The 17,803-nt window shown below is 48.1% G+C and overlaps 1 protein-coding gene across 6 annotated transcripts in view; it reads right to left on the bottom strand.

Annotated features, from left to right (window-relative positions):
* The window catches only part of Sgsm1 (small G protein signaling modulator 1), a 71,201-nt gene that overhangs the window by 10,891 nt on the left and 42,507 nt on the right, over positions 1 to 17,803 (bottom strand). For all 6 annotated transcript variants that reach the window (XM_048784971.1, XM_015500239.2, XM_048784972.1 and 3 more), the window contains 5 exons: positions 13,500 to 13,682; positions 11,910 to 11,978; positions 9,200 to 9,790; positions 3,150 to 3,274; positions 1,493 to 1,575 (listed from right to left, as the gene is read on the bottom strand). In XM_048784971.1, coding sequence (XP_048640928.1) covers positions 1,493 to 1,575; positions 3,150 to 3,274; positions 9,200 to 9,790; positions 11,910 to 11,978; positions 13,500 to 13,682 — 1,051 coding nt within the window. The remainder of the gene's footprint in view (positions 1 to 1,492; positions 1,576 to 3,149; positions 3,275 to 9,199; positions 9,791 to 11,909; positions 11,979 to 13,499; positions 13,683 to 17,803) is intronic.

Genomic DNA, 17,803 nt, shown 5'->3' on the forward strand with positions numbered 1-17,803 from the left:
CCTTTCTTCCGTGGTGCTGGGATGTTGCGGCCAATGCCACCTTAGCAGTTCTGTCTTCAAGCCCATGAACGTGGATGTCTTTTTATAATTTAGGTTTTCTTCCATTTCTTCCAAGAATGTTTTCTAGTTTTCAGGGCACCTTCCTTACCCTTCCGTTATATGTGTTCCTAAGTGTCCTGTGTCATAGATGCTATTGCAAATGGGACTATTTTCTTCATTTCATTTTGGAATTGCTTGTTCCAAATTCCACTCTGTTATCATCCCTGTTGTTGTGATTTAATCATCAGTTAAAATAAGACCAGCTCTGGAGGCTGAATGGAAACACTATAGACTTTGGTTTATTGATCTCATATCCTGCAAAATCGATGTATTTATTAGTTCTAATATATTTTTTTATTCAGTACAATTTTCTACAGGAAAGTCATGCCAACTGGGAACTCAGTTCTGCTTCCTCTCCAGTGGTTTCTCTTCCTTCCTGACCTGCCCGTGCTGGAACCACAGTGGAGAAAGCAGACATCTTTATCTTGTTCCAGACCCAAGGGGAACGTGCTCAGTCTTTCCCACTGAGTTTGATGTTGACGGTGGGTTTTCCATAGATATTGCTTGTCATGTCAAGTTCCCTTCTGTTCCTAGTTCATTGAGTGTTTTTATCATGAAAGGTGTTGGTTATATCATGTTTTTCTGTGTCTATTAAGATGAACTTTTTTTTGCCTGTAATTTTATTGATGTAGTGAAGAGTGCTTATTATTTTGTATGTTGAACCCCTTGGCATCCCTGGGGTAAATCCCACCCGGTCATGGACTGTAATCCTTTTTATTTCTTGTTGGGGGCATAGTTTAGTGTTAGAGCACTTGCCCAGCATGTGTGAGGCCCTGGACTCAAAACCCTAGCATCATAAAAACAAAACAAAATGAAACACTTCACTTATTATATCTTGTTGGAATTAGTCTGTTGGTATTTTGTGGAGGATTTCTGCATTCATATCCATGAAAGATATTGGGATGCAGCCTTCCTGTGATGGCTGTGTCTGGTGTGGGCGTCGGGTGGTGATAAGGAGCTCAGCACTTATCCGAGGGCTGCCTCCCAGATGAGTTGGGATGCCTTCCTTCCTTCCTTCCTCCCTTCCTGATACTAGGCATTGAACTTGGGCCTGGCTCATTTCCTTTCCTTTTTTTTTCTGGAAGAGTCTGTGAAGAAGTTGTGTTAAATCTTTCCTGAATATCTGGTAGCGCTCACAGTTAAGCCACCTGGGCCTGGTTCTTCTCTGCTGTCACGTCTGTACAGTCAGTAGCTAGCAAAGGCCTGGCTGGGTCTCAGTGTTGGACACCTGGCGCAGGAGGACTCTGTTCACTAGGACCCTGATGTGGTGCCCAGACAGGTCTCCTGAGCCCCTGCCCGGCTCATTCCATGGACCCACTGAGTGAGGGTCGCTCCCTTCCCTGCAGTGGGAAGGATCTGACCCCCGAGTCTACAGCAGAGGGGACCCACTCACCATCATCCAGGATGACCAGCAGCGGAGCCAGAAGGTCACACATGCCCTGGACATAGCCGATCTCAATGTGCTGCCAGATGTAGCTACGAGGGAACAGGGGCCAGTGATACCGCCATCAGCCACCTCCTGTCACCCCTCCCCTAGATGGCGCCCTCAGCCGGACACCTGCATGCCCATCCTGTCTCACACTCCCCAGACACCTGGGCACAGCCACCTGGATGGCCCTCCCAATGTCCTGCTCAAGGGGGTCACTGCATGCTCAGAAGCCTTCATAAGGGTGCTATTGGGTGGGGTGACATCCAGACTCCTTTACTGGGGTACAGGACTCAGCGCCTCCCAATTCATCTCAGAGCCCCACGCAGCACCTCCAGTGCCTCTTCCTCCCCAGCCACGCAGGGGGTCTCCCTCCCCACAGACAAACCACCGGTTACGTCCCTGCACCTTTGCCCTAGGGGGTCCCGCTTTCAGAAACTCTGATCAGCCTCTTATTAATAAGAGCTCGTATTTTCTGAGTATTTACTATATACTTAGCCTGATACTCATTTACCGTATCTTTTAAGATAATCATATATCTTAAAAGATATATATTTATATATTTCAAGATAATCATACAAATTATGATAATCATGTAAGATACTCATATAAAATAAATATCATCATTACCACTCTTCACAGATGAGGAGACTGAGGCATGGACAGGTAAGTGCTTTCCCCAGAGTCATAGACCTAATGGTGGGGGGCGGAGGCAGTTTCTGGACCCAGGAAGCCTCATTTGAGGGTATGTGACCTTAAACTCCATGGTCAGTGGTTTCTTCAGTCATTTAAAAAAAATTTTCTCCAAGTCTCTCTGGAGAGTCCCCACCTCTGTGAGGCTCCCCATGACCTCTCCCTAAGCTCATAACCAGAAAAAGTCAGTCTATTCTTCCTCCTCCCCAGCACTTTTCTCATTTAAATATAACATCTGTCATTCAGTTGAAAACTTTAAAATACATCATATCATGTAATACACACTCATATTGCAGTGCACAGAATATGACATAAGATTATATGATCATTAAACACCATCTATGTGGCTATGGAAGATATTTGCCACGTGGCTAGCTGGTATTACTTCTGCGGGAGGGTCACTGACAGGCAGAGACGAGGAAGTTTCTCTTTGCATCTTAGGACCTTCTGACATCCTTAATTGCTGCAGATTTTTAATATGCCTGGGCCAGTTTTACTTCTTAAGAGATGCCAATAATAATTTTTAATGAACAGAAATAAGTAGCCTTAGATCTTGGCTTAAAAGAAAGAAAGAAAAGGACAGATTCTAGATAGAGATGTGGCTGTGAGTCCCCCTGAGTTGTGGTCCAGTGAGGACACTGAGCACCGGGTGGCCCCCTCTGAGTCTCCATATCCTGTCACAGGGCATAATAATTACTCCATTGAGCTGTTGAAGGAATAAATGAGCTGAGGATAGTAGGGGTCTTGGGACAGTGCCTGGTATACAGTAAGCACTCAATAATCACTCTCTTTTATCATTACTGTTGTTATTTAATTGTCAGTGTGGGTTAAAAACAGACCAGCTTCAGAGGCTGACCGAAGTTCCACCTGGGCTCACCATAGCCCCACGGGGTCCCCCCCCCTCCCTCCCCCAGGTCTCCCAGGACACCACCTGCACATGATGTTGCGCAGCTTCTCCAAGTTGGCGGGTGTGAAGTACCAGTAGTTGCGGTCACACCTCTGCACGTCCTTCTCAATGCGGTGCAGATTCACGGTGTACAGGTCCAGCAGCTCCGGCTGTGGGTGCCCAGGAGAAGAAAAGAGATCATCCCCAAACTCCCCACTGGGGGGCAGGACCCCTTTCCTCCTCCTGACCCTTTCCTGTGGACAGGGAAGAGAAGATCTCCTGCCAGGGCCAGCTGGGGTTTATTTGCACACTTTCTGGGAAAGCCTCTTTGAGTTTGTATGTTCTGTTCCTTTTAAAATAAAACAATTTCACGAAATGCACAAAATCATTATCCCCATTTTACTAAAAAAAAAATCAAGACTTGGGCTGGGGTTGTAGCCCAGTGCTAGAGCACTTGTCTAGCAGGTGTGAGGCCCTGGTTGGTTCCTCAGCAACACATAAAAATAAATAAATGAAGGTATGGTGTCCATCTAAACTAAAATTTCAACCAAAACAAGACAAAACAAACAAGACTTGGAGTTTAGCTGGAAGTGCCCCCCCACACCCATAGAAAACTGCAGAAGGGTGAAGGAACTGAACCCCGGTCCAAGTCTGGTACCGTATTAGACCAGATCCTGTGGTCATAGACTGATGTAATGGCTCAATAATCAGCAAGAAAGGAAGGAGAATTCAGGATCAAAAACGAACTAGAGCAGGGCCCAGTAGGACACGCCTGTCATCCCAGCAGCTCAGGAGGCTGAGGCAGGAGGATCATGAGTTCAAAGCCAGCCTCAGCAACAGCGAGGCCCTAAGCAACTCAGTGAGACCCTGTCTCTAAATAAAATGCAAAACAGGGCTGGGGATGTGGCTCAGTGGCCTAGTGCCCCTGAGTTCAATTCCTGGTACCAAAACAAACAAACAAACAAACAAACAAACAAACAACCAAACAAACAAAAAACCCCCCAAAATAATATAAAACAAAACAAGAAAACAACTAGAAAAACAAGAAAATACTAAAACTGGCTTTGCCTTGAGGGTAGCTGCCAAACCAGAGAAATCAGGCTTGGATTCAATCATCTATAGCCCTTGCCAAGGTGAGTCCTAGTAAGAGACCTTCCGTTCCCAGCTTTCCCAGGAATCTCCATACTGCTTTCCAAATTGGCCGCACCAGTTTGCAGTCCCACCAGCAATGTACAAGAGTACCCTTTTCGCCACATCCTCGCCAGGAGTTGTTGTTGTTTGACTTCATAATGGCTGCCAATCTTACTGGAATGAGATGGTATCTTAGGGTGGTTTTGATTTGCATTTCTCTGACTGCTAGAGATGGTGAGCATTTTTTCATGTACTTGTTGATTGACTGTATGTCCTCCTCTGAGAAGTGTCTGTTCAGGAACCACCATTTGACCCAGCTATTGCCCTTCTCGGACTATTCCCTGAAGACCTTAAAAGAGCGTACTACAGGGATACTGCCACATCGATATTCATAGCAGCACAATTCACAATTGCTAGACTGTAAAACCAACCCAGATGCCCTTCAATAGATGAATGGATAAAAAAAATATGGCATTTATACACCATGGAGTATTACTCTGCACTAAAAAATGACAAAATCATGGAATTTGCAGGGAAATGGATGGCATTAGAGCAGATTATGCTAAGTGAAGCCGGCCAATCCCTAAAAAACAAATACCAAATATCTTCTTTGATATAATGAGAGCAACTAAGAACAGAGCAGGGAGGAAGAGCAGGAAGAAAAGATTAACATTAAACAGAGACATGAGGTGGGAGGGAAAGGGAGAGAAAAGGGAAATTGCATGGTAATGGAGGGAGACCCTCATTGTTATACAAAATTACATATAAGAGGTTGTGAGGGGAATGGGAAAATAAACAAGTAGAGAAATGAATTACAGTAGATGGGGTAGAGAGAGAAGATGGGAGGGGAGGGGAGGGGGGATAGTAGAGGATAGGAAAGGTAGCAGAATACAACAGTTACTAATAGGGCATTATGTAAAAATGTGGATGTGTAACCGATGTGATTCTGCAATCTGTATTTGGGGTAAAATTGGGAGTTCATAACCAACTTGAATCTAATGTATGAAATATGACATGTCAAGAGCTTTGTAATGTTTTGAACAACCAATTAAAAAAAAAAAAGACCTTCCACAGCAACACAGCACCCCAAAGAGCCACAGCCTCAGTAAGGGAAACCTATGAAATAGCTTGCTCACCTTCTGGGGCCTGAACGTAACTGCTTGATTGCCCTTTGAACACAGATGCCAAATTCAGTGTAAAAGCTATCTCCCTGGATAATTAAGCCCCAAATCAAGTTTATAACTCATGCAGGTTTCTAACCCAATTCCCACTGCCTGGGTGGTCTGAAAGGCTGGAGAATTTAAAGTTATCTCAGATTTGTTAGGCCTCTGGGACTGGGATGAGGCAAAGGAAGGAATCAACCTTTCACCTAGGCCTCAACAGATAACACTCCATGAAATACAAGCGTATGTTCAAACACCACAAGATGCTCAGAGAAAGAGGACCCCAAATAACAGCTGGCATGAACACAAGATGGCAGAATTAGAACCAAAAGAGCCTCTGTTACTGGAAGCATCAGGGACAGAGGATAAAATAAGTTTTTAATATATTTAAAGAAATAAGAGGTCAAAGAAATAGCAACTCTATAGAATAATCAAACAGTCACAGCATATATGAAAAAATTCAAGTGAAACTTTAAAAAAACATTAAACACTCATTAGAGACATGTAACAGAAAATTAGACTGTGTGTCTGTGTGTGTGTGTTCGTTCCTGGGGCTCAAACCCAGGGCCTTGTGCATGCTAGGCAAGGGCTCTACCACTAAGCTGCATCTTTTTTTTTTTTTTGTACCAGGGATTGAACCCAGAGGCCCTTAACCACTGAGCCACATCCCTAGACCTTATTTTTTATTTTGAGACAGGGTCGCTGAGTTGCTTTGTGCCTTGCTAGGTTGCTGAGGCCGGCTTTGAAGTCATGATCCTCCTGCCTCAGCCTTGCAAGCCGCTGGGATTGTAGGAGTACATAATCCTGAGCTACAGCTTTAACCGAAAATCTGACACTCTTTTATTTTGTTTTTAAATAAGTAGTAAATAATTATCATTTTTTATACATTTATTTTATTTATTTAGTTTTTTTTTAAATACTTTTTTTTTTTAATATTTATTTATTTTTTTAGTTCTCGGCGGACACAACATCTTTGTTTGTATGTGGTGCTGAGGATCGAACCCGGGCCGCACACATGCCAGGCGAGCGCGCTACCGCTTGAGCTTGGACCCAGGGCCTCACATGTGCTAGGTGAGTGCTCTACCGCTGAGCCCCAGCCCCAGCCCAACACTCTGGAAGAGAATCAGTAAATTCAAAAGAGATCTGAAGAAAGTCCAGGATTCAACAGAGAGACAGAGAAGGGTCAAATGAAAGAGCAGTAACAGACACAGAGGAGAGTGTGAGGAGGTCCAAAGGCTACAGACGAGACAGAAAATGGGGAGCAACAGCCGAACGAATACTAGAGGAGAATTTTCCAGAACTAACTAAAGACATCAATTCACAGATGCATACACAGACTCTGGCTGGGAAATAGAAAAAGACAACTACACTTAGTCACATAATGGCACACAGTGACAACACATTGAAAGAGAATCTTAGAGAAGGACGGAGGTTGTCTTTGCAGAGATGACAGTCAGCTCCCTGACTTGCTAACAGTAGCGAAGGCAACTGGAAGAAAGTGCAACAGTGTCTTCAAAGCCCAGAGGTGTCCTGACTTAGGATGGGGCTGAGGCCTGACCCCTGTGTCATAAGGAGCGCTGCAGGGCTTCACTGCACAGTGTGCTCTGCAGTATGGGGGTGTTTTGTCCTTATGATGGTGCTGCTGACTGCCAGCTGTGGTCACTGCCGCTGTCCAGCAATCAAGAGAAAAGATCATACTACATACTACTAGCCCAGGAAAAAAATCCACTGTGAGCTTCAAAAGTCATAAATCAAACCATCCTAAATTGAGGACCATCTGTACTGAGGAAAAATCACTGTGATCTGGAGTCGCATATTCAGTACAAATATCTTCAAGACCGAGGGCCACATGAGCCTCACTCCAGATGAACGGAGGCCCATCTGCTCAGGAAGGCACTTCACACGGAGACGGGGACCCCAGGCCAGGGGCCCGCCACGTAAGAAGGCAAGAAAAGCCAAATGGGGGACAGCCACTGAGGCATGAGCCCCACCCAAACAAGGGTGTCAAGTTAGAAGAAGGGAAACTGGGGGCCAGAGGCTGGAGTGAGGTGGAAGGGACCTGGCGCAGGGGCAGGAGGAAGGTTGGGGACACACCTGCCTCAGGTACAGGCTGAACTCTCCAGACACACAGAACACACACAAAGCCTGCCGAGTCTGAATGTTGGAGGGATCCAGAAACCTGGCAAGGATTTGGGGCAGTGAATTGGTGATAAATATTCAAGAAACTAAGGAAAGGAAGCAAACAAATGAAGACACATCCAGGACATTTTTTTTCTTCTGCAAAAAAAGTCAACACAGCTGACTTCATGGCCCAGAGGAGACACCTAGGATCCTGTGAACCTGAGTGACCATTTAACCAAGATCATTACGTAGCTGTGCTGGAAAGATGGGTGTGGCTAGTGTCCCTTGTGAAGTGACAGGTCTGGGGTGGAGAAGGACGTGGGAGCCAAAAATCTGCTTCCATAATGGGGGTCACTGATAATGTCTAAAACTGGGGGAAAAAAAGATCAAACAGCAATAATACAAGTGTGTTTGAGCTATGGGGTGGAATCAGACATCAGGGCACAATAAGTAAGATGGTCGCCCTGGGGAGGACTGATGGGGAGGAGGGGCGAGCTCATGGTTCTGTTCTTTTTCTTCCTTTCTTTTTTTCTTTTCTTTCCTTTTTTAAGAGGCAGGGTCTCCCTACGTTGCGCAGGCTGGTCTCCAACTCATAGGCTGGAGTGATCCTCCTGCCTCAGCCTCCCGAGCAACTGGGACTACAGGTGCACCACTGAGCCCAGCCCAACATCTGGTTTTCATAGTTAGCTTCGTCCAGATGTTTGACCCTTTAAATTATGGGCTTGCACATCTTTAATAGGAAAAAAAAAATCTTTTAAAGAAATGTGTACACCAGGGGTGGCTTGGAACATCTTCCTTTCAGATGATGTCTTCTGGCCTGGATTTATTGGCACATTTAAAGGATGTCAGACCTTAGTCAAAAGCATGAAGGTGACTGTGGAGCTGCTGCGGATGTGCTCACTGTGTGCCACACACCCAGGACTTCAGAGTATGAACTGAAAATAACTCAAGAAGGTGCCAGGCAGATAGGGAGACCGAGGCGCAGGAGCGCTCAAGGGATTTGCTAAAGCTGGGGTCTGAGCCTGGGAGTGCCCACTGTGAAGCCTGTGTCCCCCAGTCCCCCATGGTGGGGCATCCCCTGGCTGAAATCTCTGGACCAGGGGTGTTTGGGGATGCTTAGGCTTTGGGGACACATCTATATCTATGTCTATATCTGTACCTGATGAGATATGGTGGGACAGGACCTGTGTCTACACATGAATCCACTTATGCTTCATGTGCACCTCTCCCCCTGCCCCGAAGGTAATTTTCTACAGTATTTTGAATAACTTTGTGCCTTCTGACTGCAGCCCATCCCACGAGGTCAGATGTGGAGTTTTCTGTTTGTTGGATTAAGTTGGTAACTGGTTTTGGGGTATGGAGTCCTCTGCTGAATAGATTCTGTTTTGTTTTTGAAGAGAGGGTCTTGCTCTGCTCCCCAGGATGGCCTCCAGCTCATGGGCTCAGGGATCCTCCTGCCTCAGCCTCCCAAGCAGCTGGAATAACAGGTTCTGGCCACTGAGCTTGGGCACTTTGGAGTCTGGGTTTTTAGATTAGGGATGCTCCTCTCTCCCAACCCGGGTGTGTGCAGTGAATCCCGGTGACGGTGATGGGGAAAGGAAACCAAGCAGCCGCAGCTCTAGGGCTGTCTCTCTCTGCCCCACCCCTGCAGCGGGATGGAAGAGAGTCCTGGTGACTTACGGAGTAGGTGACGCCGCTGGACGACACGGGGGACGCCTCATTGTTGGCAGAAGTGGTCACGACCAGGGAAGCCAGGGCGGGGAAGAGGCTCTCCATCTCGGGCTCCTCCGAGAGGTTGTCCTCGCTGTCCGCCTGGCTGCGCTTCTCGGCCTCGCAGCCCCGCCAGCCCTCCCCTGCCGCACCGTCCTTCTCGGGCAGGGCCACGTCCATGCTGCCGGCGATGGACATGAACTCATCCAGGCTCCCATTGGCCAGGCTGTCGCTCTCCAATCGGTCCTGCACTGCCAGCTCCTCGCGAGGGGCCTCGTCCCTTGAGGTGGTGGCCTCGCTGCTCTGCCCGTCGTCCACGCTGCTGTCCCCAGGTGGAAGGGCCGGGGGCACGCTCCGCTGGGCGTCCAGGACGCTGTCTTCGGTGCTGAGGCTGGGCTCCGAGTGCTCCGAGAGGCCAGAGGAGAAGTTGTGGGAAGATGGATGGCCAGAGTCTGGGGAGCACGGGCCGTTTTCTAGGTTCCCGTTGTGGACCTTGGGTTGTTTCTCCTCCAGTCGGCCTTCTCCTTCCACCTGCTCTGCCTCATCCACGGACTCAAACACCTGAGCAGAAGGTGAACAGGGACAGAGGTGAACAGGACAGCTGGGTGTCCATGGCGACACTGTCCAGCAGCAATCTGATACTCAACAACTGGGGATTGGTTTCAGGATGGAATTTGCATGCACTGGAATACTATACAGCGGGAAAAGTGTATTTTGTGCTCCATTTGTAACAAGTAAGTGATACGCGCTTATATATGCATGAATAATTCAGAAATAACAAGAAAGCATTACAGCCCTCTGAAGAGGGCTACCAGGGAACTGTAATGCATCATATAGACTTTCACCATGAATTCTTTTTTTCTTTTTTTTGTACTGGGAATTGAACTCAGGGGTGCTTAACTACTGAGCCACGTCCCCAGCTATTTTTTATATATTTTATTTAGAGACGGGGTCTCTCTGAGTTGCATAGGGCCTCTCTTAGTTGCCGAGGCAGGTTTTGAACTTGCAATCCTCCTGCCTCAGCTGCTGGAGATGGTGAGATATAAATAGGCGTGTGCCATTGTGCCTGGCTCACCATGAGCTTTTTAAAAAACTAAACAATTAGTGAATGTCAGGAACAGGCTAAAAAACATATCACATGAAATTATCTGTGGAATTCATTTTAAAGACGTATTGGTGATTCTTTGTGTCTTTATGGCCTAAGGACAGAGAGTAAAAGACCACAGACCACATTCCAAAGTCATTTGCAGTATTTCTTCTCTCTAATGACTTGATTTATGGTTAATTCTGTATGTTGCTTAGTTTTTTTAAAATTTCTTTTTCATTCAGTGTATAAAAGTTTATCGAACCCCAGAGTCAAAATTAGAACTTTTTGATTCCAAAGTCAAAATGAGAAAACCAACCTCAGGGACTCACAGCTCCCCCCCCTCCACTCCTCTCTCCTGGGTAAGCACTTTGGGTAGTTCTGGTTTCTCTTTCCACTGTATTTGAAAATGAATGTGATTGCATACATGTATCCACATTTCCCCTTCTACACAAAAGTTGTCAGCCTCTGTACCTTTCTTTGCAACTTGCTTTTTCTTTAATATTGAGAGAGATAGAATCAAGTGTTTTCATCTAGTTTAACGGAAAGTCAACAAGGAATATATACAATCGCATTTAGGTAGAAAAATTTAAAAACTACCAAATGCTGCTACATGTTATCTGCATATTTCAGTTGTGAAGGGCACAGTGGGCTGTTGATGGTTATTTTCAAGGCAGGCAGGGGGATGATGGAAGACAGAAGCAAGTTTGGCTTTCTCTGCAGTGTTTTAATGTTCTGCCTGGAGAATGGATTCATATGGAGTCGGTCTCCCATTATCCCCAGATTCCACATCCACAGATTCAACCAGCTGCATATTGAGAATATTTGGGAAAAAAAAAAAGACCGCATATGTGCTGGATGTGTGTATAATTCTTTGTATGTGAATAATTCCTTGTCATTATCCCTAAAAAATTCAATATAGCTAGTATTTCAATAGCATTTACATTGTGTTGGGGACTCTAAGTCATCTCGAGTATACAGAAGGCTGTGCAAAGGTTGTGTGCAAATACTGCACCATTTTACATAGGATCTGCACATCCCTGGAGTTTGGTATTCGTGGGGGCTCCTCAAACAAGTCCCCTGGATACCAAGGGACAACTGTATTAGTTGTGTCGCTAAAAGGTGCATTTTGAATGCTAGAATAAAAAGCTAAAACACAGCAGGGAAGAATAGAAGTCCGTTGGATTAGACCCAGGGGAATGAAGGGAGGGGAGGGGAGTGGGGAAGACGGTGGCATGAGTCGGACATTACTATCCTATATGCACATATGATCACACGACCAGGGTTACTCTACCTCATGTATGACCAGAAGAGTGAGAATAATAATAATATTAAAGAAAATATCGAGAGAGGTGGGATTCAGTGTTCTATACTCCATGTATGTATGATATGTCAGAGTACATTTACCGTCATGGAGGACTAATAAAACAAAAATGCGCGCGCGCGCGCGCGCACACACACACACACACACACACACATAAAAATGCTAAAACACAAACCAAAGAGGGACCCGTAGATGGTGGCCATCCAATGCCCGCTACCCTGGGGGACATGGCGGGGTGTGGGCGGGAGGGGGCAGGGCCTCTGGAAGGTCACCTGTGTGCTGCTGCTGGAGTCGCTCTGCAGGCGGATGTTCTGGCGGCCGGAACTGCAGCTCTGGGAAGACTGAGAGGAAAGGGGCGTCAGAAGAGCGGGTGAGGCTCGGGGGGACTGCTGGGCCGGAGCCAGGAGGCTTGGTCCCTGGCTGTCCCTGGTTAGGAGATGTCACCCCTGGAGACATCAGCTTCCCAGCTGTAAGACGAGGGAGGTGGCATCCCTGCTCCCCAGAGTCGCCTCAGAGATGACTTGGGTCTCCGCATCCCCACCCCTCCTCCTCTGCCACGAGAGCACCCACCCCCAACTGCTCTGTGGAACTTGAGACTTTGGCTAACATTTTGGTTCAACTCAGAATGACTGGCTGGATTGACGCTCCATTTTTTACCAGCTCCCTCTACACAAGGCTTTGCCCTGTAACCTCACAGTCCCCGCCTCGTGGATTGCTTCCCTCAAGGGACGCTAGCAACCTCGGCAGAGCAGAGACTCAGATCACACGTGCTTCTGTCCCTCAGCATCTGCGTTCCCAGGACAGCATGCCAGGCTAGCCTGCTGGAGGGCGAGGCACAGGAGCAGAGCCGAGTCCCTCACACAGGTGAGATGCCCAACCTACATCAACAGCTTCAGGTGACCAGCCACTGGCAGCTGGCCTCAGAGAGAGCCCCACCCAGGCATGCTCAGAGCCGAGCTGCTGGGCTGACCTGTGGACTAGTGAGCAAAGCTAATGAGGCCCATGCTGGTGGCTGAAGTCACTGGGTTTGGGTGGCTGGTTGTTAGGCCAGCTCTGTGGCTGCAGGAAGGGCACATCACTGGTGAGGACAGCACTTTTTTCCTGCTTTGACCTGTTCAGCTGGTGGTTATGTAAGGGTGACATGTCCGCCTTGGCTACTGGGACATTCTGGACATTCCAGGACCTTCCTGAGAGTACCTGGCACACAGTAGGTACTTGATAAGCACTTGCTGAATACATGGAAGTCAGAAGTCAGGCACTGTGCGAGTCATTTGATATGCATGCCTTTGTTTTTTTTTTTTAGATGTTGATGGACCTTTATTTTTTAATTTTTTAAAAATATTTATTGCTTAGTTGTAGTTGGACACAATACTTTTATTTATTTATTTATTTTTAGGTGGTGCTGAGGATGGAACCCAAGGCTGCACATGTGCGAGGCAGGCGCTCTACCACTGAGCCCCAACCCCAGCCCCTGGACCTTTATTTTATTCATTTATTTATATGCGCTGCTGAGAGTCAAACCCAGTGCCTCACACATGCCAGGCAAGCGCCCTGTCACTGAGCCCCAACCCAGCCCAAACCCGCACTGTCCTGCTGGAGCTGTACACAGACCTCTGTATGACTGATTATTCTGTTTAGATACAGAAATGAAGGCCAAGAGGAAAGGTCATGCAGGACACCCCAGGGCTGATGTTGGAATTTGAACTCAGGTATGGTTCCAAAGTCACCCCCTCAAAAAAATAAAGAGCAGTTAAGGGTGAGGTGGTCAACTGTCCCAAGGCCTAGGATATGCCACCCTTGCCCCTCTCTCATCCTGCCTCCCCTCCCCTCCCCTCTGGCACCCCCGGCCAGCTGTCCTTCACCTCATTGCTGATGGTGGAGTCCCTGTGCATCATCCGGTGCAGGTGGCTGTCCAGGCTGGCCCCCGATGAGCATTTGGCCAGCGCGGCTGCGTGGGACTCCCGCTCCCTCTGCCGCACGATGGCCTCACATCCCAGCCACTCCGACATGGTCTGTGTGTAGCAGGCATGGATCTGCTCATCCACCTGCCGGGGTGGATCAAGGTGAGACAGGGTGCTGGGGCTGGGCCCAGGGCAGACTCAGCCCAAAGGTCCTACAGGGAGCCTCCATTAACTGAGCACCTACTAGGAGATGCCTGGCACTGGCCAGACCTGAGAATACACCAGTGTGTGAGGCTCCTTCCTCCCCTCCCTTCTTTCTGCCCCACTGTGTGCTGGACAGTCTCCAGCTCTGGAGGTAACAGAGGGAGAAGATTGTTTCTTTCCTTATTTTACTACCATGCTTCTCTGTTTCTGCATCCCTTTGCTTACTCATTCATTTAATTTGAAAGTACCTACTGTGCGCCAGGCACCTAGTTAGGCATGTGGAATACAAGATGAGCAGGATCCTAACCCCCACCCACCCATCTACCCACTCACTCTGCAGTTTGCTGAGAGCTTCCTGCCTGTCCAACATGGGCCCAGGAGCTGGGATACAAAGATGAGAAAAACCAACTCGCTTCCCTTCCCTATAGCCAGTGCCTGATGGAAGGGGCACAGATTTCAAGCCATTCCCTGTGGGATGTCAGCAGGTAGGGGGACTCCCACTGTCCTGGGTTACACAGCCCAGGTGACCAGGGTTCTGAGTCTACCAGACATCTGGGCATGATGTGGCAGACAGCCCGCCCGCACAGGGTGTGCAGGGGACAGGTGCAGGGGCTGTCCCCTGTGGCCACTCAGACAGGGGCTCCAGCCCTCCTAGCCCGAGGGCCTAGGCTTCTACCTCCCTCCCTAGGACTTCTCCAGACCCACCCACCTCCCAGTTCCAGCTCCACCCCAGGCCAGGCTCCTCCCCACTCATGACCCAGAACCCTCCTCTCAGGTCCCTTCCTGTCCAGCTGGTCCCTTCTCTCCGTGCACCACTCAAGCAGCCTCCATCCTCATTTCCTCTCCACCCCAGCTTCCGCACTGGCCCCCACCCCTAGCCCTTCATGTTCTAGCAGCTCACACCACCGCCCCAGCCGCCCCCCCCCACCCCGGCACGTTGGCCCCTTCCAGGCCTTTGCTCTGTTGTCCCCTCTTCCTGAAAGTCCCTCCTCATCCTCTTGCCTAGAAAGCAATTCCTTTGAAGGACTTGGGTTCCACGGGCTCCCCCAGGGGTCTCCTTCCACCTGCCGCTCTCTCCTGCCTGGCTTAAGTGCCACCTCTGGGCTCTTTCAGCCCTAGAGTTGGCTTCTGTCATATCAGTGACCACGGCCACCCTGATAACACCTTAAGAGCTTACCTAGTGCCCCTCTGGTTCCTCAGCCCTGAGCACAGGCCCAGCACCCCAGAGTCCCAGTTCCTCTGAGCGGAGCTCACACTAGGTGACCGAGGTGACTAGGTGACTGAGGTGACTCTGGTCAGTCCACTGGGTGGGTCCTCATGATACGGACCACAGGAAGTCTCCTCTCTTAACGCTCCTCCGATTCCTCCATCAGGCCAGCCTGGTACCACTGGGTCGTCACTACTTCCTCAACACTGTGACTGCCCTTCTTAAGAAGTCACTATTACTGGACATATAGCATTCGTGTACAGTGATGGGTATGGTGTGACAATTCAATGTCTATGTCTACACCTATGATCGGATCAGGGTCACCGGCATTTCCTTCTCCCTAAGCATCTGTCATCTGTGCTGGGACCCCTAGAGCTCCTCCCCTCCACTCTCTTCTGCACAAGGAGAGGGAAGGCCCACGCAGGCGAGGCATCTGGGTACACTGAGGACACCATTCTGTCTTATTCTACTTATTTGTACAGTTTCCTTCCATTTTAGAGCAAGTCACATTGGTTTCCTATGGATGGCAGGGATCTTCTGAAATAAGTTACATGAATGGTAAGGGAGTTCATTTTCAAAAGACAAATGTCAGTCAATAATGGTACAGGTGGTGACAGACGGGGGGCGTAAAGCACCAACAGGTTTTGAAAACTTAGAGAACATAAAATACATGTTAAGATGGTAATATGTTGGTACATTGGACTTAATAATAAAATATATTTTTCACTTTGATGAAATATCACAGAAACACACATACACACACACACACACACACACACACACAAATATAAATACTGGTGAGATCCCAGCGAGGCCTGGGGTCTGGCTAGTTGTACTGAGCCAGTGTCTTTGCTAACATTCTATTATACAAAAAGGAAAGTGGTGAAAACTGTATGATGGGGACACAAGATTCCTGTTACAGTTTAGGTATGAGTGTCCCCCAACAGCTCATGCGTGAGGCAATGCAACAATTTGCAGAGCTGAAACAATTAGATGATGAAGGTTGTGGATATGGATCAACTGGGCCGTATCCTCAGGGTGTGGCGGCAGGAGGGGGGTCACTGGGCTGAGCCTTTGGAGTACACATTTTGTCCCTGGTAAGTGGCGGTCTCTCTCCACTCTGTTGCCATGTCCTGAGTTGTCTTCCCTCACCACGCCCTTCCGCCATGACCTTCTGCCTCGCCTCAGGCCCAGAGCTTCGGACTCAACCTCTGTAGACGAAGACCCCTGAGACTGTGAGTCAAAATAAGCCTTTTCTCCTCTGTGTTGTTCCTATCAGGTCTTTTGGTCACAATGAAAAAGCTGATTAAAAAAATCCCTGTGTTATTTCTGCAACCACCTGTGACCTTATAATCACTTTACAATACAAATTTAAACATCTTACTTGCCTTTATCTTTTTCCTTTTTAATATGTGACTACTAAGGTATTTCCAACAATCTGCCACCATCATCAAGTCACTGTAGTCCTGGAAGGACACACACAGATCAACAGGACAGAACAGAGGACCAGAAATAGACACTGTGGAGAGGCCAGCCGACTTGACAAGGTGCCGAGCCAGTCCGTGGAGGAAGATGACCGTGGCAACACAAGGTGACAGAGCCACTGGACACTCAGAGCCAAAACCCACCCTCAACCCAAATGACATATTACATGTAAAGCCAGACTTGAAATGGATCAGACTTAAAAATAAAATGTCAAACCATAAATCTTTTAGAAAAAAGCATAGAAGGCTCTCTGCCCTCTTCCTCTTCTTTCTCTCCTCTCTCTGCTCACATGCTCTTCCTCTGACCTCCTCCTCCCCTCTCTCGGCCTCTCCTTTTCTTCCCCTTCGGGTAGCCCCCCAATAAAATCTCTTGGTTGAAAAAAGAAAAAAGAAAAAAGCATAGAAGAGCTTTGGGAACTAGGGTTGGTCAAAAAAAATTCTTCTGCTCTAACCCCAACGCACAATCTGTAAAAGGAAAAATGGGGAAACTGGACTTCCATCAAGAATACCGAGAGGGGCTCGGGTGCGGCTCCGTGGTGGAGCGCTTATCTAGCAGGGTGAGGCCCTGGGTCCATCCCCAGCACCAAAAATATAAACAAATAAAAAAATCCAAATGTGTTTGGCAAAAGACCCTGTTTAAGAAAATAAAAAGGAAGGTGCAGCCTGGGAGAGAGCATTTATAAACCACTTATCCTACGAAGGACCATCATGTAGCGTTCCTAAAGAACTCCTAATTCAGCAGCCAAAACCCAGACAATCCAGTTCAAAGGGGGCAAAAGACTCGAGCAGACACCTCCTGAGAGAGACCCAGGGTGGCCGACGGGCACACAGATGTTCAACCTCACGGCCCTTTGAGAAATGCAACTAAAACCAAATGCAATGTCATTTACACACCTGTCAGAGTAGTTAAAATAAAAAATGGGGACACCACCAAACTGGTGAAAATGTAGGTGGGGCAGCTCCGATGGCTGGTGGGGATTGTAAAGTGGCCCGGCCACAGCAAAGTCTAAACCTGCAGCTACCCTCGGACCCCTCAGGTCATCCTGTTGACCATCTATCCCAGGACAATGACAGCTCATGCTCACACAGAAACCTGTGCCCCAATGTCCACTGCAGATCTGTTCACATCTCCAAGAAAATGGTAGCAACAGAGCTCCCTGCAGACAGGCGAAGAGCTCGTGGTCCCCCAGACCGGGGAATTCTGCTCAGCCAGGAAAAGGATTCAACCATTGACACAGAGACGAGGAGGAGTCTCCAGAAGCTTGGCTGAATGAGAACAGTCAAACCCCAGAGGTCACATACTTGTGATTCCACTGGTCTAACACCTGGAACCCAGAAAATTACAGCATTGAAGAACAGGTGAGCGGCCA

The sequence above is a fragment of the Marmota marmota genome, unplaced genomic scaffold, assembly GCF_001458135.2.
Source record: "Marmota marmota marmota unplaced genomic scaffold, marMar, whole genome shotgun sequence".
Lineage (NCBI taxonomy): Eukaryota > Metazoa > Chordata > Mammalia > Rodentia > Sciuridae > Marmota > Marmota marmota.